This window comes from Loxodonta africana, chromosome 26 (genome assembly GCF_030014295.1).
Source record: "Loxodonta africana isolate mLoxAfr1 chromosome 26, mLoxAfr1.hap2, whole genome shotgun sequence".
Taxonomy (NCBI): domain Eukaryota; kingdom Metazoa; phylum Chordata; class Mammalia; order Proboscidea; family Elephantidae; genus Loxodonta; species Loxodonta africana.
In genome coordinates this window covers 33,169,650-33,192,232 of record NC_087367.1, presented here as the reverse complement: position 1 = coordinate 33,192,232, position 22,583 = coordinate 33,169,650, and the positions used below count along the sequence as shown (strand labels likewise).

General features: G+C 40.5%; 1 protein-coding gene across 9 annotated transcripts in view; it reads left to right on the top strand.

Annotated features, from left to right (window-relative positions):
- LTBP1 (latent transforming growth factor beta binding protein 1) overlaps positions 1-21,131 on the top strand; it is a 737,180-nt gene extending 716,049 nt beyond the window's left edge. For all 9 annotated transcript variants that reach the window (XM_064277221.1, XM_064277224.1, XM_064277220.1 and 6 more), the window contains 3 exons: positions 14,429-14,551; positions 19,017-19,166; positions 20,610-21,131. In XM_064277221.1, coding sequence (XP_064133291.1) covers positions 14,429-14,551; positions 19,017-19,166; positions 20,610-20,791 — 455 coding nt within the window. In that variant the 3' untranslated portion in view covers positions 20,792-21,131. The remainder of the gene's footprint in view (positions 1-14,428; positions 14,552-19,016; positions 19,167-20,609) is intronic.
- Positions 21,132-22,583: the final 1,452 nt, after the last annotated feature.

Below are 22,583 nucleotides of genomic sequence, written 5' to 3'. Positions count from 1 at the left end.
GGGGAGGGAGAGTGGGATTCACTAATTAGAAAGTAGACAAGAACTAATTTAGGTGAAGAGATGGACAACACACAATACAGGAGAGGTCAGCACAACTGGACTATACCAAAAGCAAAGCAGTTTCCTGAATAAACCAAACGCTTCGAAGGCCAGAGTAGCAGGGGATGGGGTTTGGGGACCATGGTTTCAGGGGAAGTCGAAGTCAATTGGCATAATAAAAACTATTAAGAAAACATTCCGCATCCCATTTTGGAGAGTGGTGTCTTAAACGCCAGCAAGAGGCCATCTGAGATGCGTCAATTGGTCTCAACCCACCTGGAGCAAAGGAGAATGAAGAAGACCAAAGACACAAGGTAAGTATGAGCCCAAGAGTCAGAATGGACCACATAAATCAAAGACTACATCAGCCTGAGACTGGAAGAACTAGATGGTCCCCAGCTATAACCAATGATTGCCATGACAGGGAGCACAACAGAGAATCCCTGAAGGAGCAGGAGAGCAGTAGGATGCAGATCCCAAATTCTAGTAAAAAGACCAGACTTTAATGGTCTGACTGAGACCAGAGGGATCCTGGAGGTCATGGTCCCCAGACCTTCTGTTAGCCCAAGACAAGAACCATTCTCGAAGCCAACTCTTCAGATAGAGATTGGACTGGACTACAAGACAGAAGATGATACTGGTGAGGAGTGAGCTTCTTGGATCAAGTAGACACGTGAGACTATCTGGGCATCTCCTGTCTGCAGGGGAGATGTGAAGGCCAAGGAGGACAGAAGCCGGCTGAATGGACACGGAAACACAGGGTGGAGAGGAGTGTGCTGTCTCATTAGGGGGAGAGCAACTAGGAGTATATATTAAAAAAATAAATAAATAGCAAGGTGTATATAAGGTTTTGTATGAGAGACATACTTGATTCGTAATCTTTCACTTAAAGCACCATAAAAATTAAAAAAAAAAAGAAAAAAGATTTACAGTCTTGGAAACCCTGTGGGGTCGCTATGCGTGTTACCTAGCACTAGAGAATTTGCTTTTCAGTGAACAGTTTACTTTCACATATTTAAATAAAATTTGCTGCTGTTATGATTTTTTCTCTCTTCAGTGATGGCACTGGTTAAATGTGCTCTAAGAAGAATGAACTATGATGAATGGGACTATGTGAAAATTACTGTACATAACTGTTTAAAATGATATTCCATATTCGAGGTTTTGAATTTAAATTATTTTGTTTTCACTTGACCCCTTCTTATTTGATCTCATAAGCTGTCTATGGCTGAAACAAAGTTGCTGGTTGTCCAAGGCTTTTAATGCCAGGTTCACGGCCAGAGCAGACAAGCAGGCTGAGGAGGGGCGAGGGAAAGTTGGATTGTACCCTTCATGATTGAGCGAAAAGTATCTAGAAAGGGCAGAGAAAGCAAGCAGATTCTTGTCTTTGTATAAATCTAGCAGGGAGCAGAAGTTCGGGAGGTAATTGTTTTGCTCAGTACAAGTAGCCAGTACTTTAAGTAAGAAACAAATTACCACCGACTAGGTCATGGGGAGGCTTCAGAACTCAGAAGACCTTCTTTATACTGGGGATCTTTAAGACTCAGTGGCAGCAGAGCTATCGTGAACAGTTGTGCTGGGTGTACTCTACCCAGCCCTAGAAGGTACCATTCATATGGTCATCTTTGAGCCCCTGCCAAGGAGATCTAAAGAAATTGTTGCCAGAACTAAGAACTACTGGGACTATATTTGAGTGAGAAGAGATCCAGAGGGGAAGGTGACAATAGGCAAACCATCTCAGATTAAGGTAAATAGCAGTTTGTGAAGAAATGATAAAACAGAGCCAGGGATCTTAAAATAGTTCCAAGTTTTTGCTCTGCAGTGGCATCTCATTTTCTGTGATTCATGAATAATCATATTGACTGTTTAGTGTTAATTTTAGTATTACATTAATTACGTAGGATTTGCTCTTCAAATGATGATAATGGATATAGAGGTATATATTTGTTACTTTATAACTTTTAAATCATTCTTCTGAACTATTAGTTGAGTTTTAAACAAATGCAATTACTACTTTCTTTACATTAAAAACAGGCAAGGTTAAAATAATATACTTGAAAATATAATTTTCTTTATCCTTCCAAACTAAAAAAAAAAAAACCCATTGCTGTCAAGTTGACTCTCACTCATACCAACCCTATGTGACACAGTAGAACTGTCCTATAGGGCTCCTTTACCCTTACATTTTAATTATTTATTGTCTTTAGAAAAACTTTTTAACCTAAGAATTTATCCTTGACTTGACCTTTGAAATATCGTTACACCTACTCCTCATTTATCAACTATCTCATTATCTGACATTTCACATTTACTACAATAATAAAAAATCTTTCCGACTATTTTGCACATTAACAATGTTTTGAATTTAAATAATTTTGTTTTCACTTGACCCCATCTTAATTGATCTCATAAGCTGTCTACAGCTGAAAGAAGGTTGCTGGTTGCCCAAGGCTTTTAATGCCAACTTCATGGCCAGAGCAGACAGGCAGGCTGAGAAGGGGTGAGGGACAGTTGGATTGTACCCTTCATGATCAAGAGAAAAGTATCTAGAAAGGGCAGAGAAAGCAACTAGATTCTTGTCTTTGTGTTTGTGTAAATCTGGCAGGGAGCAGAAGCTAGGAAGTTAACAAATGAGTAGGTGTGAGTTGTGGAAGGACATCATACATAAAGAAAACAAGAGGTCATTAAAAAGACAGGAAAGAAAGAAAAGACCAAAATGGGCATCAGAAGAGAGTCTGAAACTTGCTCTTGAACACCGAGTAGCTAAAGCAAAAGGAAGAAATGATGACGTAAAAGAGCTGAACAGAAGATTTCAAAGGGCAGCTCAATAAGAAACAGTAAAGTATTATAATGACATGTGCAAAGAGCTGGAAATGGAAAACCAAAAGGGAAGAACATGCTCAGTATTTCCCAAGCTGAAAGAACTGAAGAAAAAATTCAAGTTTCAAGTTGCAATAGTGAAAGATTCTACGGGGAAATAATCAGTGACTCAGGAAGCATCAAAAGAAGATGGAAGGAATACACAGTCACTGTACCAAAGAGAAATGGTCAACATTGAGCCATTTCTGGAGGTAACATATGATCAAGAACCAGTAGTATCAAAGGAAGAAGTCCAGGCTGCACTGAAGGCATTGGAAAACAAGGCTCCAGGAATTGACAGAATACCAACTGAGATGTTTCAACAAACAGATTCAGCACTGGAGGTGCTCACTCGTTTATGCTAAGAAATTTGGGAGACAGCTACCTGGCCAACCAACTGGAAGAGATCCATATTTATGCCTATTCCAAAGAAAGGTGATCCAATCAAATCTGAAAACTTTTGAACAATATCATTAATATCACACCCAAGTAAAATTTTGCTAAAGATCATTCAAAATTGGTTGCAACAGTACATCGACAGGAACTGCCCCAAATTCAAGCTGGATTCTGAAGAGGACATGGAATGAGGGATATCATTGTTGATACCAGATGGATCCTGGCTGAAAGCAGAGAATACCAGAAAGATGTTTACATGCATTTTATTGACTATTCAAAGGCATTCAACTGTGTGGATCATAACAAATTATGGATAACATTGCAAGGAATGAGAATTCCAGAACAATTAATTGTGCTCACAAGGAACCTGTACATAGATCAAGTGGCAGTCATTCAAACAGAACAAGGGGATCCTGTGTGGTTTAAAGTCAGTAAAGATGTGTGTCAGAGTCGTATCATTTCACTGTACCTATTTAATCTGTATGCTGAGCAAATCTGAGAAGCTGAGCTGTATGAAGGAGAACAGGGCATCAGGATTGGAGGAAGACTCATTAACGATCTGTGATATGCAAATAACACAACCTTGCTTGCTGAACATAAGAGGACTTGAAGCACTTGTGAAGATCAGAGACTACAGCCTTCAGTATGGATTACACCTCAACATAAAGAAAACAAAAATCTTCACAACTGGAACAATAAGCAACATCATGATAAACGGAGAAAAGATTGAAGTTGTCAAGAATTCTATTTTAGTTGGATCCACAATCAACACCCATGGAAGCAGCAGTCAAGAAATCAAAAGATGCATTGCATTGGACAAATCTGTTGCAAAAAAAAAAAAAAAAAAACACTTTAAAGTGTTAAAAAGCAAAAATTTCGCCTTGAGGGCTAAGGTGCACCTGACCCAAGCCATGGTGTTTTCAGTAGCCTCATGTGCACGTGAAAGCTGGGCAGTGGATAAGGAAGACCGAAGAAGAATTAATGCCTTTGAATTATGTTGTTGGCAGAGAATATTTAATATACCATGGACTGCAAAAAAAAAGGAACAAATCTGTCTTGGAAGAAGTACAGCCAGAATGCTCCTTGGAAGCAAGGGTGGCGAGACTTTGTTTCACATACTTTGGATATGTTATCACGAGAGATCAGTCCCTGGAGAAGGACATCATGCTTGGTAAAGTAGAGCGTCGGTGAAAAAGAGCAAGACCCTCAACAAGATGGGATGACACAGTGGCAGCAACAATGGGCTCAGGCATAACAATTTTGAGGATGGCATGCACAGGACCAGGTAGTGTTTTGTTCTGTTGTGCATAGGGCCACTATGAGTCGGGACCAACTCAGTGGCACTTAAGAAGAACAACAACAGGTATGAGGTGAGAGTAATGCTGGCTGCAGTGGTTAAGGTTATATGTCAACTTGGCTAGACAGTGATTCTCAGTGGTTTGGTGGTTCTGTAATAAGGTAATTTGGCAGTTACATAATGATATAATTTGGCAGTTATATAATGATATAATTTGGCAATTATGTAATGATGTAACCTTGCAATTAAATACTGATGTAATTTTGCTGTTATATAGTGATGTAGTCATTCTCCATTTTGTGATTTGACATGGTCATCTTCCATTACTCACATAATGCCAGTTTTCCCATAATGGCCTGGTCTTTGTAACCTAGCCCTGTGGATAAGTGAGACGTGTGCCTAAGCTTCTCTGAACCTCAGCTCCCTCAGCAGAAAGATGAATAGGAAGGTTAGACTGTCTATTCATAAACCAAAAAACCAAACCTGTTACCGTCAAGTTGATTCTGACACACAGCAACCCTGTAAGATAGAGTAGAACTGCCCCCATAGGGTTTCTAAGACTGTAAAACTATGGAAGCAGACTGCCACATCTTTCTCCTGCTGAGCAGCTGGTGGGTTCAAACTGCAGACCTTCCTGTTAGGACCCGAGTGCTTAATCACTGCACCATTCTTATAGTTGGTTAAATTCCGTCATTTTCAGTCTGAAAACAGCTAGGATAGTACCACCTGAGAGACCAGAGTGTAATCTAGTGTTGATTACCTCATACTACAGTCACAAGTTTCACTGAAAAATTGTCTTCCCAAGATTGTTACTGCCTAGTAGTTAACAATATTTTCTCTTTAGTCACACAGAAAGTTGAATCATAGAATTTTTAGTAAGAATGTTTTCTACTTAGAATTTTAGAAAATCTAAGCTAGGACTTTAGTGATCAATTGCTTTGCATCCTCGTTTTACCAGCTAAAAGTAGAAAGGTTAGATGAATTCAAGATTTAATACATAAAAAACATATTTTTCCCTCTATATCCAAACACTTAGCTCCTATTTGGAGATAATTCCCAGCTGGCTAATGCAAAAAATAAAATAGAGAAAACAAAATGTGTTCCTATGTATAATACTTTTCCCCCGTATTGTTGACTTTGCAGGGTTACTTAAAGAGCATAAAAGGAAGAAGTGAAATTGCGTGTGTACCCATGCATTTGAAAAATATGAAGTAAATCAGTTTAGGAAATTAACATGTTGGACTTTGTTCCTGTTTGCCTGTTTATTGTATTCAGTCTTGTCTCTTATCAAATATTAGCAGTTACCTCATTTCTAATTTCTTCTGACATTGGCTGAATGCTAGATTTGAGATTTTTCCAAAGCCCTGGACACTGAGAAATGGGGCAATCTTTCATGCAATCCTTCAAAAGAAATGCTTAAAGTTATCATTATTTTAAAGTTTTCATGTGTGGCATAATTTAATACTATTACAACCCTATGAATTTTGAATCCAAGTTTTAGAATATGGAGGGACCCTCTGTTTTTTGGTATTCATACCCCCAAAAAATCTGTTTTTTCAATTAGAGTCTGGCTAAATAAACAGCAGTCTGATGGAACACACTGGGAGAGACTGAACTTAGAAGGGTAACATTAGGTGAAGGTTGGGGTAAAGAGAAATTGATTGGTCTCTTGTCCATGGGTTCCCATAGAACATTAACTTTACAGCAGCTCCACAGAATGTGAACACTGCCAAAACTTTAGACTTCACTACTTCCCTGTTCTTGACAAGTAAAATTTAATTGAACATTAAGCAGTTTGATCCCTTTCACCTAATAAATCGAGCAAATTCAATAAGCATAAGTCCTACTGATGATAGAGCTCATCAGTATTCTTGGTTATTACTCTCCCTGGAATTTTAATCACAAATGCTTAACACTGAAATAAGTACTTACCTGAGTTTAAGGTCTAGGGAATGTATTTAATAATTTTCTTCTCAGGGTTTCAGAGGGGCAGTCATGGGGTAGAAAGACCATGGCTTGCAGACAGACCAGTCTAGGTTCAAATTCCTCACCTAGCCTAGGGCAAGTTATGCTCTAAACCCTAGTTTTCTCATGGGAGACAAAAGGGGAAATTTGCAATTATTTCATAGGATGGTTCTGAGACTTAAACGAAATAGTGAGTGCAAAAATACACAGTGCCTGGCACATAGGAGCTTACTAGTACATGTTAGTTAACTTCCCTTTTTGCAGCTGTTCTTTAGCAGGGCTCTAGCATGGTACTTTAGTTCCCTGAATGTTTTCTTATCCATTATATAAGGTGGTGTGAACAGTTAACGCACGTGGCTGGTAACTAAAAGGTTGGAGATTCAAGTTCACCTAGAGGTGCCTTGAGATCTACTTCCAAAAAATCAGACATTAAAAACCCTATGGAGCCCAGTTCTGCTCTGACACACAGGGTCATCATGAGTCAGAATTGACTTGACAGCAACTGGTTTGTATAGGACTATGACCCTCTCTAAGGAGCCCTGGTGCCACAGTGGTTAAGTGCTCAGCTGTTAACCAAAATGGTCAGCAGTTCAAACCCACCAGTGGAGAAAGATGCAGTAGTCTGCTTTTGTAAAGATTTAGTATTGAAAACCCTAGGGGGCAGTTCTTCTCTCTCCTATAGGGTCACTATGAGTCAGAATTGACTCAATAGCGATGGGTTTAGTTTTGGTTTATGACTCTCTCTGAGGTACTCGCCTGACTTCTTCACCTGGTTAACATTCTTCCTACATACTCTCACCGCCATGGTGAAGACTTCCTCAACTTTTCCAGACTGACTTCAGTCATAACCCCTCTGTGGTTCGGATAAGCTGTCCCACATCATGGTGTACTCTTATTATATCCTTCCTCCCTCCCAAATCCGACTTTGCCCATAAGATTATCAGCCTCTCATTGAATGAATGACTATCCAGTCAGTCAGTCATTCAGTGTGCGAAACAACTAATGAATCACTTTTAACCCTTCGTAAGGATTTTTCAATAGATGAAGAAACTGAGACTCAAAGAACAATATCCAGTCTAAGGAACTAGGAAGTGGAGAAGCCAGGACCAGAACCCAGTTCTTTTTATTCTATGCACTTTCTCTTTTTAGTATACCAAATTTTATCTCACAAATTAGCAACATATCAGGGAAACAGGGCTACTGCCCTTTCACCAGGGACTATGGGTAAGAATATATCCTCTTAAGAAAGAGCATGAAAGGAGCAGATACCCAACAGATGTCTAATTCCACAGTGTAGTGGCAACACCAACAGAGTCCTCTCTTTCATATTCCTTTCTCTGTCATCAGTACTGGGTGAGATATTCTGTAAATAGTCAATATCTTTCTAATTTCTTGCCTTTCGCTAATTACCTTCAAAGAAAAGTGGCAGTTATAATGCTGGCTCAGTAGGTACTGGGGTAATTGTTCATTCCGTTCTCCCAGTCTCCTCCTCCATTTACTCTGTGTGTGTGTGTTTGTGTGTATGTGAGTGTGTTCCAAACATCATCAATTAATAGTACATGTTTAAACCTGTATGGAAGTTAACTTGGTCTAGAAATCTGTCTTATCTAGTGTTGCTAGAACAGAAATACCACAAGTGGATGATGACTTTAACAAACAGAAATTTATCCTTTCACAGGTTAGGAGGCTGGAAGTCCAAATTCATGGTGCCAGCTCCAGGCAAAGGCTTTCTTTCTCTGTCAGCTCTGGGGGAAGGTCCTTGTCATCAGTCTTCCCCTGGGTCTAGGAGTTTCTCAGCACAGGAGTCTCACATCCCTGGGTCCAAGGATGTGCTCCGCTCCAGGCTCTTCCTTCTTGATGGTAGGAGGTCCTACTCTTCTCTTATCAATTCTCAAAAGAGATTGACACAAGATACAACCTAATCCTGGAGATTATGTCCTGCCTCATTAACATAACTGTCCCTAATCCTGCCTCATTAACGTCATAGATGTTAGGATTTACAGTACATAGGAAAATTGCATCAGATCACAGAATGGAGGACAACCACACAATACTGAGAATCATGGTCTAGCCACATTGACAAGCATTTGGGGGGGAGGGCACAATTCAATCCATAACAAAATCTGAGTAAAATATGATCCCTTTTTTTTAATGCAACAAAATTGTCCTTATCTCTCCTATGTTGGAAATGACACAGTTCAAACATTAAAGCACTGAATTTTTAGCCCTGGTGTGCAGAGAACAAAATCCAGACTCTTTATCATTTCTGAAAGCAGCTAAATTCAGTCTACCTCTGCCAGAACTAAACATCACCTCTAGATTTCCTCACATTGCAGAGTGTCATGGTGACATGTAACTGTCCAGATCAGTCCTGCACATGTGTCGGTCATCAAAAATGGGGGTTTCCCGCCAGGATATAGTAATATGCTTCCTATTGATGCTGACAGCAGGGGCCCCAGACCAACTGGCTGCAGGCGGTCATTTTTAAACTTTTTTTTCAATGAAAAATGAAAACCAAAGCAACACCATCTGTCATATGAATCTGCCCATGCCAAGGAAATTAGTGTGATCAATGGCCTGGATCTTGTTCAAACCAGTTAGAAATGGTATCCCATACCACCCCATGTGTATTTGTTGTTGCTTTGATCAAGAGCTAAGCATTTGTGCTTGGGGAAGTGGTGGATGCAATGAGGGGAAAAAGACTTTGAGGTGTGAATAGTTCCATTTCCTATTTGCTACTCATGTTTGGCTAGATCCTAGACAGACACATTCTGCGGGATCTCTGTAATGGTATTTGTTCACAAAGTACAAGGTCCAAGACAAGCCCTCCTAAGCAAAGCTGTTCCTCTGCACCAAGCCCTGTACAACCTGGTGCTTAGATGTTGTTTTGGAGAAGGAAAAAGATTGCAAAGACAGAAAAATACATGTTCATGTCCATGCATTGTGTGGGGTGAAGTATCAGCCAGAGATGTTCATGGTTCATGTGGGAAGTTGTAGAAATGGTTCAGGGATTTGCTTCTCTTGGGATCTGTACCACCCACCAACTACAGTTCATCTCTCACCCCTCACTGGCTAGAACCTAGCACAGACCCAGCCCTAGGGATAACCAAGGCCAAGCACCTCCAGGTTGGAATGGATGATTTCTAGATGTGGCCTGGGATGCTCAGAGCCCCAACACATACTAGAACCGTGCACACACCAAGATCCTGAAGAGGCCCTCTTGCCCCAAGCCTTATTAGAATACATGGTGATATTCTAGCTGCTCCCCTGGAAAATTGTGAAATACTAGAAGGCTTTGGCTTTTCACATCTATAAATCTACTCTCTACTCAAGACATTTTTAATTAGTTCAGTCATATACTAAAATCAACGTAAGTTCATTATTAAAACACTGAACATCATTTTCCTCTGTATTCAGTTCTGTTGATCCAGTGTTAAAATGTGCTGTTGCTTCTACATTATCACTGATCGAGTAATGAAATTTGCCAAGGTAGTCAGTTATTTTATGCCTTGTTGTTTGAGATGAATTCCATAAAGACTTCTTGCTGTATTTATTGAGGTAGAGTTTTTCTTCTATCTATTTAGAAATTCCACATAGTCTTGAAACAAAATCTAAAAACACCTGGGCACTGCTCTTTCATTTCTCTTAATTTATTGCACAATTCTTTTCCCACTGATAGCAGCCTTTAAATTTTGTTAACAATAAAATTTATGTAAATCACTCATTCTGATACACTCTTTGAGAATCCTAATTTTCCTCTAGATGGTCATTGGAAATGTCATGCTTTCACGAATGAGGAGAAATGATAACTTCCATTTGCATACTAGTAGGTCCCTGGGTGGTACGTAGTGGTTAAGTGCTACGGCTGCTAACCAAAAGGTCGGGAGTTCAAATCCACCAGGTGCTCCTTGGAAACTCTATGGGGCAGTTCTACTCTGTTCTATAGGGTTGCTATGAGTCAGATTCGACTCGACGCACTGGGTTTGGTTTTTTGGGTTTTGGTACTAACGTAATGGATGGTGATTCAAACTGATCATCAGGACTATGAAAGAAAGGCTTGGTGGTTTGTTTCTATAAATATTACAGCCAAGCAAACCTTATAGAGAAGTTCTGTTGTGTAACACACGGGGTTGCCATGAGTCGGAACTGACTTGATAACAGTGAGGTTGTTTTTTTGTTTGTTTTGTTTGTTTGCATAGTGCTTCAGAATTTATGAACAGATCCACAACATCATCTCATTGTTCATGTTTCAATAATCCAGAGGTAGCAAAACGGGAATTATTATCCCTGTGTGACAGGTGTGGAACCTGAGGCTTGCCCAAAACTGCTAAGCTGGAAAGTTGAGTGTTGAAATCAGGACTTGAGCCCAGTCTTCTGCCTCCAAAGCCCATGTTATTTCCATTACCCTGCGCTCACTTACCCTTGACCCTGGCCAAGAGTCAGAGCAGATGTATACCATGGGGGAGGCAGTGTGGGTGGATCAGGACAGACCCATCCATGCTCCCAGAAATATAACTCAAAATACATGTCCTAATGATGATGAGACTGCAGCACATCTTCACATACAGAAGAGAGTACATTTAATGCAGAAATGATGTTTGATAACTGACCAGCACTCTTGAAGTTTGGAATGTTAATATAGTTGAGAAAGTGAAGCTGTAAAGGACTGTAAGTTTTGAGAATCTTCAGAGAAAACTGCATGATGAGGGGAAAGAAAGGAGGTAAGAAGATGTGGTGAATCCCAGAGGTACCACCCTCCCATTCCTCTCTGATGCCCTCTTCACAGCCTGGGCAGGTCAGAGCCTTCTTATAGGAACTACTTGATAGTCCCCAAACACAACTCACAATTTCCATTCTTGATGCCTGTGGGTAAGCTCTCTCTCTTTTTTTGAATCAATTTTGAATTAAATTGATTCAAAATGAAATTTTCCTGTAAGATAAATCCTACCCATCTGCTTAGTTTCAGTTCAAGGGCAACATTTCCCATGAAGCTCTTCTTAAACCCTCTGCATGGGAACCTGCTCCTCCTTTGTACTCCTCTCACCTGCGTGACCCTTCTTTTGCATTGCCAGGTGGTGACAGCTTGGAGAAGAGAGGCCATCTCATTTCCTTTGTGAAGGAGAGGGAGGGCACAGGCTATGGGGAGGGCACAGGCTGGGGGAGAGCACAGGCTGGGTGTGCATAGGCTAGGGGGAGGGCACAGGCTAGGGGAGGGCAGGCTAGGGGTAGGGCACAGACTGGGGAAGGACATCGGCTGGGGGAGGGCACAGGCTCGGGGGAGGATATAGACTTGAGGGCCAGACAGCCTGGTCAGGCCTCAACTCTGTTGGTCCACAGCCCTGGGCTCTCGAATTTCAGTGAGGGGACAGCCATGTGTCAGAGAGGAACATGCTCTACTGTGCCTGGATTTCATTTTACAAAATACGCACATGTGTTAATTTATCTTTAATATTCACTCTTGACCAGAACAGTTGCTTGGATATAACCTAATTGAACAATCTCCCTTTCAGATGTACAAGTGTATATAAAAAGTCATGAGAGAAAAATGATCTCAGCACTTGAAACTTACAAACATTTCCGCAATCTCTGCTCTCTCAGGGAATCCTTAATTCTTCTTTTCAAACTTTAAGCAGAACTGGCAACCATTTGGGCTTTCTTTGTTTGAAGTTATATTTTTCTAGTCAAGGATCTTTTTCCAGGTTCAGCTGTTTCCTTAATGAAATTAATATTTCTCATGGAATAGTTTCATGCAAAAGTGCTGGGGACGTCTGGGGTCTTTATGTCATTCCTCTAATGCCTCTACACAAAGAGAATTTTAGGCAAGGGCAATCAGAGTCCTTCCCTTCTCCAGCTGTTCAAGATCTTTTCTGGCCTTACAGTTACTTTGTTTAACTCTAGGAGTGAACGTGATTATGCGCGAACACCCATGCACGCACGCGCGTGCGCACACATATACACATACCCTAAGCCTCTCACCCTCACCCTCAAGTAATTTAAGTAGGGGGAGATGAAAAAGCCTTGAGGAAGTTTACACAACTGCCTCAGTACTTTTCTTTAGTTTCATATTTCACAAAAGGAAACAAAATAGAAAAAAACTCCCTTAATCTGCTGTCGAGGCCAGCGTGGCTGTTGCTTTGAGGGGCATCCCCATAAGAGTCCATCCAGTTCTTAGGCCTGTTGGCCTCCTGCAGCTCCCAGTCCTGGCAGAGCTCCTGAGGTATGGGGAGCCCCAGAATTTTCACCAACTGCTACATGAATCTTTGAGCAGTATATTTTCTGCAACACTGGCTGACATTCAGAACATGGAGCTATCTCTCTAAAGCTCTCCTCCCTACTCCTTCTAAATAATTTTACCCTTAAATGCAGGCAAGGGCCTGGGTCCATGAAGTTCATTGAAAGCTCAGTCTTCCCAGGGCAAATGGAGAACCAAAACCAAGATGACATGGGCTAAGGGTGGGGGAGATCCACTAAGGAGGTCTAAAGGAGTGTTTAGAGGTCAGATTGCCATGGGGCTGGCCCAACTTGGCCTAGGAATATGGCCTCAGGAGGTAGTAACTGCATATGGATGTAGCTAGGGTGTAGAAGAGGTAGACAAGGATTCCAAAGGAGCTGACATACTTGTAGGAGAGGCAGAATGATAGTGGTTAGAAGTGTGCACTCTGGAGCTTCATTACTGAGTTCAAATCTGGCACTGCCACATACCAGCTATTGTTTAACCTCTCTGTGCTTCCATTTCCTCATGCATATGATGGGGATAATAAAAGTACCTCTTCATATGGTGTTGGGAGTGTGTCAGTGAATGAACGTGGTAAGTGCTTACTGGAATAGTGCCTGGCACAGAGCAAGCATTATATGACTGCAAGAGGTCGGCAGTTCAAGTCTACCAGGCGCTCCTTGGAAACTCTATGAGGCAGTTCTACTCTGTCCTCTAGGGTCGCTATGAGTCGGAATCGACTCCACGGCAGTGGGTAGTATTACTGCTACCACTGCCACACTGTTATCGTTATTACTATGACCGTCATTACTATGATCATCAGAATTGCTATGATGCTAATCATGAGGATCTGGTCTTGAGTATAGAGTTAAAATAAAACGCTTTGCCATCAAGTTGATTGACTCAAAGCAACCCTACAGGATAGGGTGGAACTGTTCCATAGGGTTTCCAAGGAGCAGCTGGTAGATTTGAACTGACAGCCTTTTGGTTAGCAGCCATAGCATGACGTAGCTCTTAACCACTGCACCACCAGGGCTTCAGAGTTAAAATAGTGGCGACTAAATTCAAGCAGAGTACCAGCAACATTCTCATCTGGTTGATCCCAACTCATGGCAAACTCATGTGTGTCAGAGTAGAACTGTGTTCCATAAGGTTTTCAGTGGCTGGTTTCTCAGAATTAAATCACCAGGCCTTTCTTCTAAGGTATCCCTGGGTGGACTTGAACCTCCAATCTTTCAGTTAGCAGCCGAGTGCATTAGCCATTTGCACCACCCAGGGACTCTGTTTCGTCTCTAGTGAGTAAAACGTTATCTATTAGAATGACTGTATCTTTAAAACGTTTCTGATGACACCTGGCAGGTTCAGATAGTATCATTCTTCCAAAACGCCCGAAGCACTCTCAGTTCTTACTATTCTGAGAGGTGTGCTACCAACTCTTCAGCTCTTATTTTTGGCCTTCAGTTTAGAGTCTTAATTATGCTCTCCAGCATTCGTTGTATGTGGATGTGTGGAGTTCCATAAAAATATTTAGACCTGTGAGGTATGGACGTTGGTGTGTGTGACCAGTGGTACGGTGGGCAGGTTCTGGTACCCTGAGCCATGAGTGGATGTGAGCACACTGTGGTGGTGTCTCATGTTTCCTGTGATTTCCTTCCTAGATGACTATGCCCAGCTGTGTAACATTCCCGTTACGGGACACCGGCGGCCATATGGACGGGATGCCTTGGTTGACTTCAGTGAGCAGTATGCTCCAGAAGCCAATCCCTACTTCACTCAAGACCGTAAGCAAAATTTTACAGTCACTTTGAAACTAAATTGTAGTTATAGATGAGTCAGGGATTCTCAAAACATGGTCCCTAGGAACCTGTTAGAAATGTACGTTTCAGGGCTTTATCCCAGACCTGCTGAATCAGAACCTCTTGGGTAGGACCCAGAAATCTGTGTTTTACAAGCCCTCTGAGAATTCTTATGCATGCTCAAGTTTGAGAACCACTGGATTAGATTATTGGTCTTGGTGGTGGGGGTACTGATATGTTTACTTTCTTTGAAAGTCAAGAAAATGTCACCTATATGAGACCATAAATTTGACAACTACTTTAAAACAAAGATGAGAATGTAAGGGGGCAGGGAAACTAGATTAATGGAAACAGAACAACCAGTACAAAAATGAAGATGTTTACACACCATGGAGAATGTAAGCATTGTCACTGAACAACTTGTGTAGAAATTGTTGAATGAGAACCTAAACTGCTGTGTAAACCACCAAAAACACCGTAAAATATTATTTAATAAAAAAGTCAAGAAAATGATCTTATTGTTCGAATTTCCGTAACGAAATTGTTTTATTACACATTAAGTGGTGGTCTAGTTGGAGGGCCAGAGTTTTCTTTAGAGCATAGATGTATTGTAGCCACTTTATACACAATGAAATGACAGATTTCACTGTACCAAGTTGATCCTTACGAGTTTTTTTTTTTTTTTTTTTTTGAGTAGGAGGTCAAAAAATTGCTGTCTTGGTTGGAAATTAATTTTTAGAATGCACTTGTGAGGGGATTTATTAAGTAAGAATGATGTGTGCCAGCTTTCCCTGGGCTTGTGAGCAGAGCTTTCCTTGGGGGAGGTGGAGTGTGCATGTGCAAATCTGTTCTCACTCAGAAAGTCAGTCTCTCACAGTGCACAGCCAGAGTGTCCTAAGTGAGAAAGCCAACCAGCACACAAGCTCAGTGTTTCTGTGCAAATCTAAATTGATAATTTGAAGTCTGAAAAATGGAACTGTGCAGAAGGAAATAGTAGGTAATAGGCTGTCTCACTTCAGGAGCAGACAGAGGGCAGAGCAGATTGCAGGAGACTTGTCCACATCTTACAGAAGGACCCTCCTGATGTGTGTCAGTTGCACCACATTCCAAGACAGGGAAGCCTTGCGGATCAAGAAGTTTGAGTTAGAACATTGGAGACGCTGCTGAATTACAAAATACAACGGAGTATTTTATTTCATTGGATCATGTCACCTATACACAAAACAAATTAGCCATGGCCTTGTTCTAGAGGAGGAACATAAAGCCTTGGGAGCTATCTAAATTTTGAGTTGTTGTTTTTAGCTGCCATCAACTAAGCCCCTGACTCATGGTGACCCCATGCACAAAAGAATGAAATGCTCCCAGGTAATGAGCCATCCTCATGATGGGGGGTGGGGCAGATTGGACAGTTGTGCTCCATAGGGTTTTCATTGGCTGATTTTTCAGAAGTAGATGGCCTGGCCTTTCTTCCTAGTCTGTCTTTGTTTGTAAGCTCCACTGAAACCTGTTAGGCATCATAGCAACATGCAAGCCTCCACTGACAGATGGGCAGTGGCTGTGCTTGAAGTGTATTAGTCGAAGATCAAACCCAGGTCTCCTGCATGGGTGGAGACAATTATACCACAGAGCCACCAGAGCGTTTTCTTCCTTCCCTGTCCTTTCTCTTTCCCCTACCCCATCCATTTCTTTCCTGCCTCCCTCCCTCTCTCCCTTTCTGCCTGCCTGCCTTTTGTTTTTTGGAGGATACAGTATATTGGTCATATAGTAGAATCAAGAATGATTTAAAATTTACGTGTAAATAACATTCTCTCAGTCCAGCTAGGTTGATTAACACATACCTGTGTAACCCCCACCCAGGTCAAGAACATTCTCAGAAGACTCTTGGTGCTATCTTCTAGTCCCACCCGCCACCAAGGGTAGCCACTATCCTAACTTCTAACACCATAGATTAACAACACTATTTCCTTTAACCAACAAAGCCAAACCACATACTACTTTATGAAGTATGCCTAAATGCACTATAAGGCTGTATACTTATAATAGGTGTACCTCTCTGTGTATAGGTTATACATCAATAAACATTTACTTTAAAAAGGAGGGGAGAGGGAAAGGTAGGGAGAAGTAGAAATATTAAGGTTGAAAGAAAGCCCAGTTATCCCCATAAATTCAGAAATACTAGGTTAAGCCTACGTGCAGCTCTGACAGTTCATCCCACGGCTCATGTGTGTAGCCTCTGTTGCATGATAGTTCAGATACTAGGAATGCTGATGTTGAAATATTCTGGCTTATGCACCTTCTTTTAATGCTGACATTACTTTAAAGCTGTTTTTTAATTCGCTACAAATGTTAAGAAGTAAACATGTTGGTGTCTTATCAGTTTCCTAGTTAGCAACATAGGAAGCTGAGATGTAGTCCCAAGACCTTCAGCTTTGACTATGTAGTGGCCTTCAAATTTCTTACAGGTTACAGAGAAATGGCTCCACTTCTTAGCCATTTTACTGACAGGCAGCAAAGGGCTTCATGCTATGGTAAACAAATGATCAATTTTGGGTAGATAGTAACATAGAGGAGATACTGTAGTTTCTTAGCATCTTTATGATTCACCATCTCCTGCCATCTGTTTTTTTTAAGAGAGCTGAGCTGATGGCTGGTGTTAGAGTAGTATTTCTGAAACTGGAATCTCCTCAACCAGGGATTCGCTAACTTTTTCCATAAAAGACCAGATGGTAAAATTTTTAGGCCTTGTAGTTCATACAGTCTCTGTCACAACTATTCAACTGGGCCTTAGGGTCAGGGAAGCAGCCATAAACAAAAAGTGGGCAGGAGGCCTGGTTTAGACCAGGGGCTGTCCTTGGCTGCCCCTCTTCCTAGAGTCCTGAAGAAGTATTTTTAGGAGTCCACTTGATATGTGGGTGGGAGCTTCAAAATTTAATTTCATGTTTTAACTTCTCTAATAAGAAAAATAATGTTACTAGTTATAAAGGCAAAATTACTTTGCTGTGATATATGGTATTTGAAAGCATTTTCATAAAGATTTTACTTTCTTAAAGTGTATTTCCCAAACTGGCTTTGGAGACCTGCTAACATATTCTTGATGATATATAACATTTCTTTTTTCTCTTTAAAAAGGGCCTATTAATGCCTTACTCAATTCTCGGAATCACTGAAATGGAACACAAGGCCGTGCTTAAGCAATGATATTTTGCTGCCCCCTGCAGTTCCACTGGAGATTGCTTCAAAGGCCAGATATGCTGAGAGTTCTAGCAGTGTTTTGATTTTTTCTTAAAAAGAACTAATGATGTAGTGACATTGGGGTGGGTGGGGATGAGAGGCAACATCAGTACTATGTTTGGGTCACCATGGATTTATATTTACAACTCTCCTCTCTAGAAAGAGAGCTAAACGCTTTTGATACCTGGTTACATTGTTTTTATATTACTAAAACTGTAGAAACTCTAGCTCTGAATTAGTTTAAACAAACATAAACTATAAAAAAGCCAAAAGCAAGAACATATTTGTTTCCTTCAAAAAGACTTTTGCTTGTATAAACACAAGTATGATGTACTTTCCTCATTTATCAGGATGTTTTGTGTCCCCTTTACAGCCTTTAAGCTTTGATCTCCTGAGAGCCCTTTTGTAAGGCTCATCCCAAAGCCAGAACAAACAGATTTCACAATGCAATGCCAGCCTGGCTTCTCTCTGGTCTTCAGAACTCCAACTGAAAAAGCATTGGCTCAAACTCCCATGATCCTCTTCGCAAATGCCTACTGAACTCTGACTGTGAATCCCATTCGTTCAGCCCTAAACGATTTTCTGTTACTTGTGCTACTGAGGACTCAGGGAATTGGAAATTTGGGAATGAAAACTTTTAGTAGTTAAGAGCAAAAACAAAAGTCGTACCTACCTTTCCCATATTAATTACATAATTTTAATATAGAACATCAGAATTTAAGATGTGAGGCTAACCTGTATGACATCTATGAACTTTTAAATATTTTTAAGTTCAATGGTATATGCAAGGAGCAGGGGTGGTTCAGTTGTGGAATTCTCACCTACCATGTGGAGTGCACCTCTTGTGCAGCCTTGTTGGATTTTGTGTTGCTATGATCTATGATAGTGAACAGCTTTCAATGGCGCTACCAGACTAATATAGACAAAGAAAAGCCCGGTGATCTATTTCTGAAAAACCAGCCAATAAAAATCCTGTAGGTCACAAAGATCCAATCCCATTACGCATTGGGTCGCCATGAGTCAGGGGCCTACTGGCGGCAGATAACAACAACGTTATATACAGATACATTAAGTATTAAATTTTAATGCTGACTTTAATGTCTCAGACATGTCTGTACGATAAAGCATCACCTTAAGAATTATATAGTTTTTTTAAATTATATCAGAGGGTTTATAGAGGGTTGAAATTTTCTAACTTGGCCCCTGTTTTCCTTTCCAGCCTTTCTAAATAGCTTTGAGGAGTTACAGGCTGAGGAATGTGGCATCCTCAATGGGTGTGAGAATGGCCGCTGTGTGAGGGTGCAGGAGGGTTACACCTGTGATTGCTTCGATGGCTATCACTTGGATATGACCAAGATGACCTGTGTCGGTAAGAACAATAAGGAAAATTATTCTTTTCCTGAGATCCTCTGTGGCCAGATCTCAATTGATTGAGTACATTTAAGATAGAGTTAATGTCTCATTTATTCGTATACTGGTAAATGTGAAGGAAAGGCCAGAATGTCCCAGGTGATTGTTGTGACATTTTCAAATTTGGCTTTTGACTATGCAGTAAGTAATAATTTCCCTGAATTCTTGACATGGTATTCATTTTGGGTAAAATTCTTACTTAATGGTCTGAGACTGGAGGGACGCCAGTGGTCATGGCCCCCCCGACCCTCTTTTAGCCCAAGACTGGAACCATTCCCAAAGCCAACTCTTCAGACAGATTGGACTGGACTATAAGACAGAAATGATACTGAAAATGATACTTGAGCTTCTTGGCTCAAGTAGACGTATGAGATTATGGGGGCAGCTCATGCCTGGAGGGGAGATGAGAAGGCAGAGGGGGACAGGAGCTGGCTGAACGGACACGGGGAATACAGGGTGGAGAGGAAGAGTGTGCTGTCATATTAGGGGAAGAGCAGCTAGGGTTGTATAGCAAGGCGTGTGTAAGTTTTTGTATGAGAGACTGACTTCAATTGTAAACTTTCATTTAAAACCCAATTTAAAAAAAGGAAAAAAATTCTTACTAAAAGTATCTTTCACATTGCCTTCCTTTGTTTAAAAAAAAAATATTTAAGGGAACAGTAAAATACATTTAACCTTCTCTGTGTGACTCAGTGCTGTTTTTTTCAAAGCCTGTTTGCCCCTCTGCTAAAAGGCCCTTGACTCGAATTTTCTTTTTAAAGCTTTTCTTCAATTTTTTGTAACTCTTCTGCTCCCGCCTATAGCAGTTCCTTTAACCACTACAGTTTTGTTAATTTTAGTCTGTGGTGGTCCTGGAAAATAGATGACCTGAGTCATTACAAGTATTTCAAGTGAGTAAAGACATAAAGGGATCTCCTGTGGAAAGAAACCCACGAACGTACATGTGAGAGCGTCTAGAGGCTGCTCAAAGAAAGGGCTCTCTGCTTACTTGTTTGATTCTGAGTTGTATTCCTCTTGACAGTTTTAACAGTTCTTTTGTATCTATGGTTGATTGAGAGGAATTTAGACGTAATATACTTCCTCTAACTCTCTTGAGGCTTGACTATAAAATGTCAAGTTGACAGATGAAACGTTGATATTGTGCCAAATAACAAGGAAGGAAATTCTAGAATCTCCCGATAATGTACCCTTTTAGAACCTAAAAAGTCTAGTTTATCTAGCATATGATTGAAACAGACAATAGTGGGGAAGACTGTGCCGCTTGAACAAGGGGGGCAGGTGGGCAATGGCCAACGGTGTTGGGACCAGATGCCAGCCTTGATGCCTCAGGTAAGCTGTAGGTTACTTTTCCTCCCAGGGTGATATTAAAGGTGTTTACCTGCATGGCTTGGCTTTATTACAGATGTAAACGAGTGCGACGAGTTGAACAACCGGATGTCTCTCTGCAAGAATGCCAAGTGCATTAACACAGAAGGTTCCTACAAGTGTTTGTGTCTGCCAGGCTACGTACCTTCTGACAAGCCAAACTACTGCACCCCGTTGAATACTGCCATGAATTTAGAAAAGGACAGTGATGTAGAGTAAAAGAGAATCTACATAACCTAAGCCCATATACTCTGCACTGTGTAAAGGAAAAGGGAGAATTGTATTATACTTGAGACACTGCATCTAACCCTGAATGTTGGAAATATGGAAACAGCATGGAGTTCGCATCCTTAGAAGAAAAGGAGAGGATTTAGTATGAGCCTGACTCATGCGGCAGACCAAATGACATTTCTCTGAAGAACCAGTATAGGTAGTCTGTTCATATGTAAAATTCAGTGGATATGAGGGGGAACAGTGCTGTTATTTCAAACAGAAAGTTGTATTATTGTGTTGTTTTCATTTTTATTATAGCTTGATTAAATCTGGCAGTTAAACAGTGGTGGAAATATTTTATATATATATTTTTTTTTAGTTGTGCTGTTCCTTGGCTACTGTTTTTTGTTTGTTTTGTTTTTCTTAAAATTTTTTAAATCTTAAATGCAAAGTCCTTGATAAAATATTGCTAAGCTGTATTATAAGTATCATTACACAGGGTTGTGCTATTCCTGGTCTGGACAAAAGCATTTTAAAAATTCTAGTTGCCTGTCCTGTGGAGCAGGCAGTGATTTTGTTTCAAAAATTTTATATACATTTGGAGAAAAGTACTTTATATTTACAGTGTGTTGTCTGATCCTAACATCCATTCTTAGCCAAGCTACTAAAAAAAAGTATCAATTAGATCTCTTTCCTACCTTGAAAAGAAAGAACTAATGAGCTTACATTAGTATTGTAATGTGTAAAGTAAGCCAGAAATTTTTTTAAACTTGATGATTGCCAATATATTTACCATTATATGTTAAAACAAAATAAATCACCATTTTTTAGAAAAAATTTCTCCCCGAGAATAATTGTCAATGAGTATGTGTGTTTCCACCTTCCCAACCTTTTATGTTTACCTAGTGGTCCTCTATAATGTGGGGTCTTTTACAAGTTAGTCATTAAATTTCTCAGATAACGTTTCACAGGAAGAACGAATAACAGCTTCCAAAGTTCCAGTCCCAGCTTACTTAATACACATCCACAATAGTACAATTGTTTTATAACATAAAACAAACCAAATTTTGGAATCCATTTTCACTTAATAAAAGTATCTGAGTTTTAAAAATAATTAAACTGTGTGTGGGCATACCTACCAGAAAACCTCCCCGTTTGACATTTACCTGAAAGACAGGCTTTTGGGTTTTAATACTTGTGGCAAACAGAATACTGGCCCCTTGAAGATGCCCATGTCCTAACCCCTGAAACCTGTGAATAGATTACCTTATGTTGAAAAGGGGAGCTAAGGTTGCAGATGGAATTAAAGTTGCTAATCAGCTGACCTTAAAATAGGGAGATTTATCCTGGATTATCCAGGTGGGCCCAGTGTAATCACAAGGGTCATTAAAAGTGGAAGAGGGACTGTGACCCAGCAGTTCCACTCCTAGGTATATAGCCAAAGAATTGAAAGTAGAAACTCAAACAGATCCTTGTACACCAACTTTCATTGCAGCATTATTCACAATAGCCAAATGATGGAAGCAACCCAAGTATCCATCAACAGAGGAATGGATAAACAAAATGTGGTATGTACATACAATGGAACATTACTCAGCCAGAAGGAGAAATGAGGTCCTGATTCATGCTGCAACATGCGAAAACCTTGAGGACATTATGCTGAGTGAAATAAGTCAAACACAGAAGGACAAGTACCGTTAGGATCTCACTTACGTGAAGTACCTAGAATAGGCAAATGCATAGAGACAAAAGTAGATTAGACGTTTACCAAGGACTGGGAATGGGGGGAAATGGGGAG